The sequence below is a fragment of the Ostrinia furnacalis genome, unplaced genomic scaffold, assembly GCF_004193835.3.
Source record: "Ostrinia furnacalis isolate ACB-3 unplaced genomic scaffold, ASM419383v2 OfSCF7708, whole genome shotgun sequence".
NCBI lineage: Eukaryota > Metazoa > Arthropoda > Insecta > Lepidoptera > Crambidae > Ostrinia > Ostrinia furnacalis.
This window is the reverse complement of record NW_021137947.1, coordinates 57,717-72,936: the sequence shown is the minus strand read 5'-3', so window position 1 is coordinate 72,936 and position 15,220 is coordinate 57,717. Positions and strand designations below refer to the sequence as shown.

The 15,220-nt window shown below is 35.4% G+C and overlaps 1 protein-coding gene across 1 annotated transcript in view; it reads right to left on the bottom strand.

Annotated features, from left to right (window-relative positions):
- Positions 1–8,572: 8,572 nt before the first annotated feature.
- The window catches only part of NfI (Nuclear factor I), a 52,339-nt gene continuing 45,691 nt past the window's right edge, over positions 8,573–15,220 (bottom strand). Inside the window, exons 13-14 of the mRNA XM_028322715.1 lie at positions 14,938–15,062; positions 8,573–13,861 (exon numbers count right to left, since the gene is read on the bottom strand). Of these exons, the coding sequence (XP_028178516.1) occupies positions 13,731–13,861; positions 14,938–15,062 (256 nt within the window). The 3' untranslated portion in view covers positions 8,573–13,730. The remainder of the gene's footprint in view (positions 13,862–14,937; positions 15,063–15,220) is intronic.

The following is a 15,220-nucleotide window of genomic DNA, read 5'->3' as shown; positions in this document are numbered from 1 at the left end:
CAACCTTATCTGAACACAAATGGAGCTGTATTACTTTGGCTGGGGTTACTTTGTCTGGCTATCTGACGTGAACACTATACAATGCACCCTTAACCTACCCTTAGGCGTTACTTCTCTTAAAACGGACTTTTTCCCTTACTTAGCAACCATTGCTGCGTTTATATTAGAATCTAGCTTTCCCGACGACTTAAGCCGGAGATGTGCAAGATCTTCGAAGGGTTTTCCCCAAGACGTGTGCTGTAGAGGGGCGTTTAATACGCGGGGTGCCCTCGTTGGAGCATTGCTGTCACTGAGCGACCTACGTACTTCAGCTTACCTCATGGCGGAACTTCTGGCTATGAAAGGCTTAAACGGATCCTAAGAATCTCACATGCTTTAAACGACCTACATTTTAAAATCTCAATTACTGGGAAATTCTGCATAAATTCATGTGAAAGCGTCAGGCGATTCTATGCAAATACTTCAGGAAAATACAGTTCTATTCACAATAAATGTTACTGTAACTAACACCTTGCATGTTAAGCAAAAAATCTGACAAAACTTTGCCGAATGAAAAATTTGGAGAAAAAATAAATATCGCAATCTCTATAATGTTGGCGGTCGTTTTTGTTCGTTTCTTCACTTTGCCAAAATACCTTTAACTCTACACATTTTGCAGACATTAGTTGATTAGCACAAGTCATTGTCCTTTTCAAGCACCGTTTGTTCCGCACTTTATTACTTTTTGTAGTAGGTACATAGTTAAATTAAGATTAGAAGAACAAGTAGTTAGGGTATAAAATGGCTCCCGAATTATTTCATTTTAGCTTACTATCATAGTATGACTCTATCTAGATCTGAATTGAACTATACATAGTTATAATTAATCAAGTACGTAAAGATTACGACATTCTAATTAGAAACATACCATTACGGTTACATTTTAAACAATTTCAAAGATACAGTGTAGGAGATTTATTTTCCAAAGGTTCTTTGAATACCGTTTTTTCTTCGAAAATGTTATGATTCATCTGTCTAGTCTTTGTAACATAATACAAGTATTGTTATTCACCGTCAACCCCATTTATTTATGGAAAAACAGTGCACCTCAGTCCCTTCACCCACTCATAGTCCCTAAAGCAACGTGCTAAGGTTTACTATGGGATATTTAGTTGTAGGGTAGACTGTATAGCACACGCCGACACGGAATGACCCTAACCACCTGGCTCAGAGGGATTTTTAGGGAGGCCTCGGAACAATACTCGATAAAAACGTTGCCATTGTAATTTAGAACTGACCCCGATACTAAACAAAAGGTTTGCGACACCAGCGTGTTACGTAAAAGCATTATTTGCGAAGTACTTAACGTATCTCAGTCACATACTTTCCACTCTTTATTAATAGTTGATACACGTTTCGCATTACTTCATCATCGGATCCATTAAATGAACTAAGTAAAGACAAAAAAGCCCAAAAATGGCTTCAAACATGTGTAATTCAGGAATAAAATAAAATAAAAATAATTGAAACTTCAACCGATTTCAACAAAAAGTCATTCTACGTAGAGTTCAAACAGCTGAAAGTAAATACAAGCTACAGAGTTCAGTTTTTCTTTCATTTTCCAAGCTACATCAAATGAAGTTCAATTAAGCTACAACGCTACAGAGAACTGCTACGGCAAGAGTTCTTCGTAGCAAACAAATATTATATCGCTACGAGACGCTACGAGCGAACACAAATATCAAATTATTTTTTTTGAATTATTTTTTATCGATATCGAGGGTTTAATTATTTACATCACTATCACGTTGGGCCCCTATACCACATCGTACCTTACGGTTACGTCACTAATGCCAAACTGATAACCGGGTATGGAACCCATCTTGTTACGCATCCTTAGGCAAATTAAAATTACTCTGATGTTAAGGCGATTGGAAAAGTTTAAATATATGTTTAGTACCTACCTACTTTACTTTGGAACATAGATACTAATTTAAAAAAAACATTCTATTACTAAGCAACTGAAGAATAATCAAAATAATAAAAGTAGCGTAAATCTAATAAAATGTTTCTTTATTGTCATAGGCTAACTAAGCATTACTTACCTACGTACTTAAAATTTTAATAAATAGATCTACCAAAAGACTAAAACGGGTGGAAAAGAATAAAAATTTCTCCATACAAAACAACAAAGAAACGATAAATCCAGCGGAGCCAATTTGCATGCAACCCTTCGAAAATATCAATCTAGCCCAACATCAAAAAGCATTTGCGTGTTTAAAAAAATGTAAAACACCCCTTTGGTCGCCCTCGCCAGCTGCGGCGGCCATTTTGTGACGTCACGCATCGATTTTTTGCCGCAATCGATATTATCGAGCGCGCACCTGTGCGGCGCGTGCGGCTGTCTTCCGGGTGCGTTGACCTGTTACTTTTTTTGCTCAAGTGGCAAGGGTGTCAACTGTCAATCTTGCTTGAGACTTTTTTTATTAAGCTGTATTTGAGATTGAGACTTTTTTTTATTAAACTCTAGTTAATTATTATCTATTGCCATTCAACTAACTTTTATAAGAATTTAGTCTGAGGTGGATTCCTCTACTATAAGTGAACATAATAACATTAGGATATACTTATGCCCGTTTTCACCATCAATCCCTAATTTTTAAGTGACCCCTATGGTAACACATAACAGGAATTTTGTTTTCAAAGGGGTCACTTAAAAATTAGGGATTGATGGTGAAAACGGGCATTAGACACATAAAATCAGGTTATCTATGTACGTAGTTAAACCATTTTAACTAGCATTTCCCGCACGCACGTTTCCCCCGTTCAAAAACACCGAGTTTCTTACCAAAAGCAAGCAAACAATCATTTGTTAACAATCATACGAATACCTACTGGTGTTATAAAAACTCATGTTTTTATACCACCTGTAGGTAGGTACTCGTATGAGAAATTATTCAATCCCCAGCAAAACTCATCCCCTACTTTTGAGTCAAAAGTAGGTCCAGGACGGGACAAAATGGTGTGCCTTTTCCTTGCAAAAAGTACAATTTTAGTCTACCTGTCACACAATAAATAAAACAGGTATGTAACATACTAAGCAGTCCTAGTCTAGATAGAATCATAAAAAAACATAACCCTCTTTCTGGCGCAGTCGGGTAAATACTATCGTCCGTTCGTTCGTTTCAGCCAAAAGACGTCCACTGTTGAACAAAGTCCTCCCAAGGATCCAGTCAACAGATCTCTACCAGTCAACTAATAGTCAAGTAAACTGATGGATTAAAGCTTGTGAAGCTTTTTTTTAATAAAGTACAGATTTTTTTAAGATTGTGCTAGGATATAAAACACTTTTTATGGCTTCGCGGTCATAACCGTTCGGAAGTGGGTCTATAAGTACACATGGTGTCACGGGGTTGGTATAGCCACATCCGCATACAATGTTGCATTCATTGTCATAGGGTATAGGCCCGATGCGTAAGGCCCGGGTTCAACGCCCGGTGGGGTCAACTTAGAAGTGGTAACTTATAATGGAACTCATTAATAAACGTCGCGTTAAGAGTAGGCGCACACCGTTGATTTTTCGTCGGCCGATAGTTTAGTCGGGCAGTTGATCAGTATGGGCATGTATGGGAGTGCGCACACTACGCCGATTCGATTTGGCCGATTCTTCATAAAAATTAAAATCGGGCACAACTATCGGCCAACTAAAAATCAACGGTGTGCGCCTACTCTAAGACCCGTGTCTTACTATTTTCAACCGACTTCAAAAAAGGAGGAGGTTCTCAATTCGACCCGTATGTTTTTTTTTTTTTTCTATGTTTGTTACGCGATAACTCCGTCAATTATGAACCGATTTGAACAAATCTTTTTTCGGCGTATAGGTAATACCTCAAGGGTGGTCCCATTTAAATTTAATAATAGAAAAACAACCCCCAAGGGTGGAAAATTGGGGATGAACTTTTTTATACGCAATATCTCCGCCGATTATAAACCAATTTGAACGATTATTTTTTTGTTGAATAGGTATTATCAAAAGGGTGGTTTCATGCGAATTTGAAGAAAATATTTCACCCCCAAGGGTGGAAAATTGGGGTTGAACTTTTTTATACACAATATCTCCGCCGATTATGAACCAATTTTTTTTGGTCTCAGTGTACTGCCTACCTTCAGTGGTAACATCAAGGTAATAATTGGTTAACTAAAAAGCAAGAAATAAGTAAAATTTTATAAAAAAATAAAACCGACTCCAAAAAACCTACACTAAAACGTAGAAAAATAATTACTAATTACCTACTTATTTATTCGGACGAATTATTTATATTTATGTAGGTATACCATGATTGATACTTTTGGAGTCGGTGCATGCAAACTTTACATGTTTCATAATCTTGGCTTGACTAGGTATGTACCTAATTACATCTTAGTGAGAGATAGAGAGAAATAATCTATCCTAACCTAATTAAACTAACGAAAAACAATTATTGTTATGATCTATCTTAAATACCTATGTAATTAGATTCGGTAAGTAGGCCTAGGTATCTTATTACCCATTACCCTATACATTCCGTTTAGGTTATGTTCAACTTCATAAGTTGACCTACGTAGGTATACCTACCTCTTCTAGCCTCTACCTACATTATATTGTATAGACGCAAAAAATCAATAACTTGCTCTGACACTATCTGACAGACTTGTCTTAACCGATCGAGTTAACAGCGTCAAATTGTCAATCAATACTCAGTCAACCATATTGGAAAACATCTCACCTTTTTCAAATTCAATACGTTCTTATTCTCTTTACCATCGTCTTCCTCTTCCACACTGATAGTTATCTTTTTCCCGTTAACAAAAACATTAAAAACTAACTCGGCCATTTATAGAATGTGACCTACAATATTATCGAAAATTGATACGACGATCTTGTAATATTGGAAATCTCTCCCTCGTCATGTGACCTGTTGCCATGGCAACCGCGCGACTGGCGACCCCACACGGCGCGACGCAACAACAGCAGTATTGCCGTCTCTTTTTCCCTCATGCATTTTGTTTGGTAAGCAAAAGGGATGGGTGTAGGGTAGTGCTGCATTGAACTGAAAATACACCCTAGCAAAATCGATATCGCACAAGGCTGGCCGTCGATTATCCGTTCTTTCGGTCGTTATTGTGACACAGTTCTATCTTTTTACTCCGCGCATAGCAATTGCTGTCTTATTTTGAAAGCGTTAGGGGTGTAATTCGATTTAAAGTTCCAAGAGCATTGAATGTTTTCAAAGTTAGCGACTGTTTGTAGGGAGCGAGCATGCAACATCGACTTGGTATTGATTTTCGCGATCCGACCGCACGATGATTATGCCAAAGTTCGATTTATCGAATACCTACTGGGCGTTATGAGAGCGTTGCCGTTGCGTGTTCAATTAGTTTGGCGAGTTAGAAGATTGATTAAAATTATTTGTACCTGCAACCACATTGGTTCAGAGATTGATTAGCGGCAAATAATAGTTTATTAGTATAATTTATAAATAAATACCTTTTTAATTTTTATCTGCTCAATGAATGTTTATGGTACATTAACCAAATTACGCTTTTGAGTTGGTAATGCATGCAAGCTTACTTAATTTAACCACTTCTTTACGAATATGTATTGTAAAAATGGAAACAATATCATAAAATACGCACATAATATTAGTTGAACTTAAAGTAGCCGTAAAGCCTAAAATTTGAATTGATGTAGGTAATTAGGAAAGGCCAGTGGTACCTACCTATTACTAAAGTGGACTGCTGATAATGATGACAATACTTACAAGTTATTTGCTTCAGAAATTAGAAGGTAGAGTTTTCCAATAACGTCTAGTTACCACAGTTTTACCCAAAAATACTGTAACTGTATTATTGTAAGGGAAAAGTTGTAATTCTAACTAGACTCTGAGTTACGTTCGGGGTTGCTTTGTAAAGGCCTCAACCGAGGGGTGTGAATACAACTGCCCTTTTGTCAAAACAACAGCAGTTTACTATTTGCAACCGTATTTTAATGGGAATAGAGACGAAAATAGCAAGCTGACTCAAGTGTTGCTCTCTGTACCATGCCATTCATTACATTTAGGCTGAGCGAACACGAAATGCTTGGATTCATAGACGAATGGTCATCGATGAAGGTTAACTTAATGTCATCTAGAACTATCTACCAGTTAGCTCTGCCGCACAATTTATAAACGCAGTAAGTACCACTTACTGCATTTATGATTGTTTTGAATATTCTGAATCCTGACATCGCGATCTATAAGAATCAAAGACCCGTTTTTTTCTATCTATCTTAGAACGGAAGATACATATTATCATAAACGCAGTAAAGAGCAGATTGTAGGTTTCTTCACATACTATGTTAGCAGTAAGAGCACATAATAACTTAATATTACGTGAATACTCGCGCTTATTTAATTTGCTACACAGTAATAGTGCAGTATGTGCCAATTACATCATTCTTATTATGTTTCTACAATTGTATGCGAGCGGCACAGGACCGGTCTTTGTGGAAATCCTTGGGGGAGGCCGTTGTCCAGCAGTGGACATCTTTCGGCTGAAACGAACGACCGAGTCTTTATTTTATTAGATTGGTATATTTAAGATCTAAAAGTGGGTGCCATATCTTAATTTTTGATTGAATAACAAGCGATCTCAGCAATTATTTTGTAATACTTGTTTCATTTACCCCTTGGTCATTTGGGAAAGTTCAACATGAAAGCGTTATTGGCTAATGATAAGCGCAGTATAATTGTATTATTACTGCGCATTTAAAGTTTTGATAAATTATTTTGATTCACACTCCCACTCATAAATGCAGTAAGTTGTAAAGATACGGCGCATATATTACGTTGTAAGAACTAAAATTTAAATCAATCATTTAACACATGTACCGTAAGTAACGAAAACTACTGATAAACGCAGTAAGGAACAATCATACTGCATTCATGGGTAGTAAGTATCGAACGAAATCTTAGTTAATCCATAACATAAACAGTTTTTTAATAATTTTAAATACAAAATATTAATTAAAATACAAAAACCTCATATCAAAATAAACTTTAAGTTTAGCTCTATAAGCCCATATATTTTTTTTTACAAATATTTGCGTAACTAATTGTAGACACCCCAAAATAAAATTTCAACTTTGATCGCGTTTTTCTCGAAACTGTTCACGTGTTACTTACTGCGTTTATAAATTGTGCGGCAGAGCTATCGGGTAGTAGAATTATCTTAATAAGTATTAAATGCAAATACCGTAAATGCAAAATAGACTGATTAAACTGACTGACACTTCATTTAAATAAATAGTAGTTTTTGTAAAAAAAATTGTCAGTTCAATTTCCAATCGATTCAATTTATCGATATTGAAGAATCGCCTTCCCTATTTTCTCACTGGGCAGATTAAAGCGCCTCTGGTGGGCAGCAACAGTAACATTTACTAAATTAATTGAGTTTTATCGTAATTTTATATTAATTAGCAATAATTTGCCGTTTCAATTATGTAGGTAGAGAATACAGCTCAAAAAATATTTAATATAAAATTTTGATGTTTTTTTAAATTATAATGAACTGCGCTTTGAATAGCACCACTCCTAAAAATTTAGTTCCAACTTTCATTCTTAGATGGCGTTATCATATTATTATTTGTCTTTTACGTCGCATCTAGTTGTGCTTGTGCTCATGGTAGGAGGAACCAATGCAACTTTGCGCAATCTATACTAATATTATAAATGCTAAAGTAACTCTGTCTGTCTGTCTGTCACGCTTTCATGCCTAAACCACTGAACTGATTTTGATGAAATTTGGCATAGAGATAGTTTGAGTCCCGGGAAAGGACATAGGATAGTTTTTATTCCGGTTTTTGAAACAGGGACGCGCGCGTTAAAGTTTTTCTGTGACAAAAAATTTCAAGCGGGCGAAGCCGCGGGCGGAAAGCTGGTATTTATTATTTTATCACTTAAATGCGCCAAAGCGCCATCCATCGGGGCTTTTCATGCATCCAAAAGTATTCGTGTGCGTAGAGCCTTAGCACATTGTGGCGTGCGTGGCTGTGAAGCGTAGTAGGTCATAAACGAATATCGATTGATCGATAGTGGACAATAATATCAGTCATGCTGTCATCGTCGACGGCAATCAATTATAAATCTGTCAAATAAATTCTATTCACCACTATAAAAAAAATTAAATTGGGAACAATTAACTTACTTAGGTAGGTACCCAGAAAAACCTGAGGCTGAGAGTCGAACCCAGAACTTTTAGCTCAATAGCTCATTGGGTATTTACCTTGAATTAAATACCTACTTACCTGGTCGCCCTTTCAAAATAGAACTTTAAAATATATTATGCTTTCAATACACATTTAAAAAAAATAATGCGATGGGGCAGAAAAGCCACCATAGACGTGGTGTGGGTAGGTAGGCCTCACACTAGGTGGACTGACGATCTGGTGAATGTCGCGGGAAGCACCTAGAGGGGTTGTGGATATCCCAGTCGAGCTGCAGTAGACGTCATTTTTAACCATTTTGATTTATTCAAATTGGAATAGGCTAATTCATTAAATAAAACTCAACTGTGTGTTTGTTTGTTTGTATTGCATCAACTGTAACACTTTCAGTTTTCATCGATATTGAGCAAAGTTTACCTACATTATTATAACTGCTTACATTCACATGTGAAATCGTTTATTTTTATAATATTAAATCGTCAAACAACAAAATTATTTCGAAGCTACTTTTTTGCACGCTCTAACCTTGCACCGAGGTGTTTTTAATAAAATTCTATTTTTTTAATCAAGATTTTCTATTTTCAAAATTAGTCAATTATTTTCTCATTTGTTTTTTTATGTAACGTTGGCTGACAAGCAATTCCACATGTAATGCAAGCATAACAACGCATGCTATGTCATAATGCTCGACTCCCCATGACAATACATACTCGACACTATTATGCCGTTCATTTTTTGTTAAGCTTTAAGCACCAATTTTCTTTATAACAAGTCGTTCGAAATAATTAAACGACTAAAAATCTATAAATATCTTACTATGTATAGGTTAAAAATACATGTTATAACATTTTTACAAGTCTATCTTTAGTTTATTATGTCTAAATCAAATGAACTATTCGATTCAATAACTGATGTTATTTGGTACGCGTGTTCCTTTCCCAAATAGTACATTTGATCCTTTATGACTTTGAATACAAATAAAAATGTAAAAAAAGAAATTTAAAAATATGAAAGCACGGTAAGGACAAATTACAAAGAACGTAGTACATAAATTCGCTTTCTACTGTTAAATTATACAAATAGAAATTATAAATACACTCCGGAACATATTTACAAACAATATGGTCATGGACACAAGTAGGTACACTAAAATTAATTAATAAATTCGCTAACAAAACATTAATTGTAATTGCACGTACAATCAACTAAAATTTCATAACTAGGAGTATTCTTCTATTGGTTAATTATACTTATAATTATTTTCTATTTACGTATGTATGTTATTTCAATTTCAGAAATCCACAAACTTAATAATAAGACGGATTGAGTTCCATTAAGAACTTTTATCAATATGTGAATAGAAAATAATAGAAATTAAAACATATTTAATTGTAGATATAGTACCTTTCAATCGGTAATAGTAAAAAGCCATGCGAGAATGAAAGATTATCTACTAATCATTTCAAATAAAAAGCGTGCCTAATTCAATTGTGGCGTAGAGTAGATATACATGCCAGTAAAAGTATATAATAGGTACTTAAATGGGTATAATGTAGGTATTTACTAAAATTATACAATATAGTAAGAAGTATTAATATTTTCAGCAAACTACGCTTTAAAGCGTTACTTAATTGTAGAATAAACATTAGATGAGGGTTATAATTGTAATATACTCTGGATTCGAAATCAATTTCCAGACTGTTAGGTGCCCAGTTTCTCATAATTTTGAAAAATTAACGGGATTTGAAAGAAAATCTAAATTTTATAGGTCAAATTACAAGGGGGGAAATAAAGATAGCTTCAGGAAGAGTGCTGGTGATAGAAAATCTTGAAAGATCCACACGCAAGCCTTCGCTGAAATAAACACTAACAATGAAGACAATTATCCAAGTTCCAGGCTTTCAAAATAACGTTTATCTTTATTTCTAGTTAGCACGTTGTATAGAACGCATCATAAATATCATACAATATTGTTGTATCTAAGGCACATAATGTTTAGGCTTTCAATATTACTCCATATCGTAACAGTGGTGCTAATCAAAAGTAATTAAACATGCATGTAAAGAGACACATAGAAAAACGTGCAGAGGCATTTTAGTTATTGAACTGCGTTGTATTCGAAAATTGTTCTATTTGTCCCTTACACGCAAAAATCATAGCAAAGCTATTAATAAACTACTACCAAAACTACGAATGCTGTTAATAAAATAAAAGTTAAATTACACCTCTTTGCTTTACATTTATTTATGGATACAAATCTTTATTACAATAATAACAAATGCATTTCATACAACATGTTCTGTCCCTCTCTGTAGTAATACAGTGTTCTCATAGCACTAGCCGTGCGTATTGCCAATCATACAAAACAACTATTTCAATATAAGACACGTTCAGAATGAACAATTGAATCACAGTCTAGAATTTTCGGCACCAATGAGCGTTTAAATTCGTCACCAATATTATATTCCATACCGACTCGACAAAGTCACCTCGTTCAGATTTTACAATACGTCAAAGTTGTGTAGGTTTCCCGAATCAATGTAGTCAACAAGCCATAAGTGACATTTCTATTATCTCTTCTAACTGTTTTATATCCTCTAATGTCTATAGCTAGCAATTGACTAATTCCCGCCTTTCTGCCTAGTTGAACTATTACAGCTGTATTTTATAGTCTAATATAGTTTTTGTTTTGTGATTAGCTATGTTATATTGTACCAAACTGATCTTCTAATTTTAATTCCAATTTATATAACCCAGTCAGTTCAGCCACATTTCTTCTATAGAAAAAATATTCTGCAAGTCAATTGTTATGAATATAGGATCAAACTACTCTCAGTACCAATCTCTAGCTTCACTAAAGCTGTTTTCTTTATAATTAGATTTATAATTATTGCTTGTCATTTATTGCTACGTTACCTATCATCCTATTTTTCTAATTTACAAAAGTAATTTAAGGCATCAAAAGAATTTGGTAACGGTAACAAAAAGAATACATATTGATAAAATGTATGAGAAGAAAAGCCTGAATATTGTTTTAAATTAAATCTCTTCTACGTAAATAAAAGTTTAATAGTGTTACAAAATGATAAATGTGACAGCGTCCAATATGTTCATAAGAAACATAGTTACAGATAGTAAATTAAATCATCGTGTGAGTAAACTTGACAATTACTAAGACTCTTCTTTCGTTGCTCGAAATTTCCCGAGCTGTCACATTACATTCTTCATCATATTGTCACTACAAACTTATATTACTAAGTACTTATACATCTAGACCTATTAAAAATCGTGTATATATATTTGGATTTTATTAAGTGTAATTTGGCCACAATTTTAGGTTCAACCCCTTACTAATAAGCGTAAGGGGTAATATAATGTAAATATTTTTTCATTTTAATTTATATTAAATTTACATTGTAACTCTAATGACTAGCTTTTCTCGTATGGCCACGGTACGCAAAAAATGACTGAAATTAATTAAGTACAATAAATCACTAGGATTTCGTAGATAAAGAATAGTATCGACTTTAATTCTGTAACCAAAATACTTTACATTAGACCTTAACTGTAGTTGCTTAACTTTAATTTGGTTACAGAAAACAATACATCATCTTAAGTTTAGGTAGGTATTAATGAATTGCAAAGTTACAGGTATGAGCGGATGGATTTATTAAAAGAACACTACAATTTACAAGTCTCTAAAAGTACGTTACTTTATTCTTATGAAAGGCACCTATAAAATGTCCCTCGACGAAGATTGTCGAACTACACGACGAATTACTGTGGTTTTCGATCCGCTGTCGCAAATCTTAATCATTATGCAACTGTTTTGAGATCATATGAATGTTCTTAAAACTTATTGTCATAATAAGTCATACATATTTTGTGCATTAGTTGCCATTATCTAAAATTTGTGCGTACGTCGATGTTGCATTGTCTGTAATAAATAAATAGCCGAATCAAAACAACAGTAATCCGCAATCTCATGGCCACTAATAATACAACTAAACTAATCTCTTAAGCAAGGCTCGTCTTTCTTAAATATTCGTTCAATAAATTAAAAAAAAATATTCTAATACCGCTTATTCTATCTTCAATACAAAACACACAACAACGAAACGAAAACAACTTATAATATCACACTTTCGTCAAATAATTATTATTTTGACGCTTGTCCTGGAAGCATTTTGTTTATTCCGCTTTCCTGTCTTACAGCCCAGCAAAATAATAGCTACAAGCTGAATTTTCATTAACTTCACTAAATTACTGGAAGGCTTGATCATATCATACTTTTATATTCTATAAAAATATTAGAATATAATATGTTGTTTTTTTAATTTTCGTAGCATTATTTTTACATATTTATCGTTGGAGTATTGTATTGTATTTTGTTACCGCCTTAAATGTAGTAATGGTAGCGATATTGGTGGTCTGTAGTTCCTATGTCATTGGTAGATGGCGCTTTGAAAAGCCGACAGGGCAAAGTCACTCGGTGCAAGAGTCCGCTAGCGCCTCTGGCGAAAAAACTTGGAAGTTATCCATGAAGAAATTTTAATAGAGTTCTTGTACTCAATTTCGGTAACTTTTAAAAGAAAATTTGGGAACTGCAGGCGACCAATAACACTAAAAATTGTAAAATCTAATTTTCAACTACGTTGCCGACGCCTCGACCATTTTATATTAATTATATTTACATTTAGCCCCCTCCTAGCTTATTCGCCGCCATTACAAAAATTGAATACTAAATTACCACCACCAAAAAGTTTAAAAACATCGCCTGTAACGTAAATATTGCTACATAGCTTAAACAATATGACCAGTAAATTATTATATGCCACAAAATTATGTAAGTAAATTACAAATTACTTATCGCTTTTTCACGATAAAAAATTCCACTAAGTCGAAGCTATTAACGTCCACAGATCGTCTGAATTAAAATAAAAAACATAAATTAATTTTGCATTGTTCAAAGTATTTTCAAGCTAGATTTTACAGCAAGTGGTGACATAGAGAGTTACCTATTATAATATTTTGAACCATATTAGGTACCTCTTATGTGCCAAAAGCATTTTTTTGGCAGATTGTTTTTATTACTTTGCTTACAGTCGGAAATCGCACCCTATTTGCACATTGAACAAGGTACAAAAGTTGAACTTGATGCCGTATGGCGTTCTCCTCCAGTTAACCTTTGGGCCAAGATGAATTTAAAGTAGGCAAAATAACAATAGATACGTTTGCTTAATCCAGATTCAGACGGTGCGCAGACGTCGAATTGAAATTGAAATTGAAATCAAAATCACACAGTCCGATGCGAGACCGGCCGCCAGTGCGGCAACGGCGCCGGCGTCCACCGCAGCACAGTCGCCCCCGCGCACCCCTTGTCTGAATCCTTGTCGGTCGCCCCCGGCTCCTTGTACGTCGCCCCCGGCTCCTGGTACGTTGCCCCGGGCTCCTGGTACGTTGCCCCGGGCTCGTGGTCCTTCGGGCCGGGCGCGGGGGGCGAGCATCACGGGGAATGAAGATCGGGAGCCTGTTTATCAGGCGCAATGTCGTCGGGCTCCACCACGGGACCGACGGAGGTGGCTGTGTCCATTGCAGTCGCTTCTGACGTGATCACGCTCGATTGGAAGAAGCGTTCTGTTGAGGGGATTGCGGTTGTAACAACTAGCACATCAACTACAAAATTTCACGTATTACAACTATACGAACAGATTTGAGCACTCTAAAGTAGTAGTAAGAACTAGAGGACAATTTATGAATCGAACAGAACTCATCAGCCTCATGCAGGACTTAAATCACTAAAAACACTAGGGAGAATATTATATTGTATCGTTTGTGTTATGAGTAATGCTAATAAATATGATATAGTCCGAAATATTTGATACAATGTACCTTAATATTATAGAATAAGTAAATTGATAAATTTATTTAAATAAATAGATAATATTGATAGAGTGGAAACGATAAGTGTTCAATTTGAATCTAATACCTACTTCTATAACTCGAAATATATAACAGAAAATAATAACTTAGATCAGGTAAATAGAAGTTTATTAAAATCGGGATTGATATTTTCACACCGTCTCTGAAGCCAAAAATTTACTATTCATGTTTCCAAATCACAAAAGATTCATCAGAAAAAGTTTTATCACAAAAAGAATCGGTCTATTCCACTTTGATCACGTGGATTTGATCAACGAGATTCCAGGCGGCACTTTAGTGTCCTTTGATCACCCATGGATACGATCACCTAAGTCAGCGGTTCCCAAACTTATTTAGTCTACTGCCCACTTTGAGAATAAATTATTTTTTAGCGCCCCCCATTTTTGTAGTCAAGAGTCGAGCTCAGTCGGTGTCTAAGAGTCCTCCTAGTAGATGACGCCTCCCAAGCCTCTACACAACATCTCGATTTTTTTTCTGGGTCTCTTACCGCCCCCCTTTAAGCCTGCAGCGCCCACAAGGGGGCGTTATCGCCCACTTTGGGAAAGACTGACCTAAGTGATCAAAGTGGACTTCTTATCCATGGGTGATCAAAGAACACCAAAATGTCGCTTGGAGTTCACTGGGTGATCAAATCCAGGTGATCAAAGAGGAATAGACCAAAGAATCGTCTCAAAAAGTTTAATCACAAAAAGATTCCGAATAAAGAAAAATAAAAATAAAATAATATTCACACTTATCGTCCCCACCCACCGTCGGTCGTCGGTCCTCACCTGGCATCAGGCGGTTTTCATACAGGTGATACTCACCGTCGTCGAGCAGCACCACGTGGTCGGGGCCTGACGGCGCCGTCATGATGTTAAACTCGTCTTCCAGGCTTGTGAACGGAGCGTTCCATCTGGAGAGAAGTTGGTTTGAATACCCCATCATTATAGTTTATTTAGGTTAGAAAATTTGCCATAGACAACGCTTTAAAAACCTCATCATCAGCCACAGAAAAGTCTATGTATAAACCTCATCATCATCATGTCGTTAAGGTTAAGATTCAGATTTTTA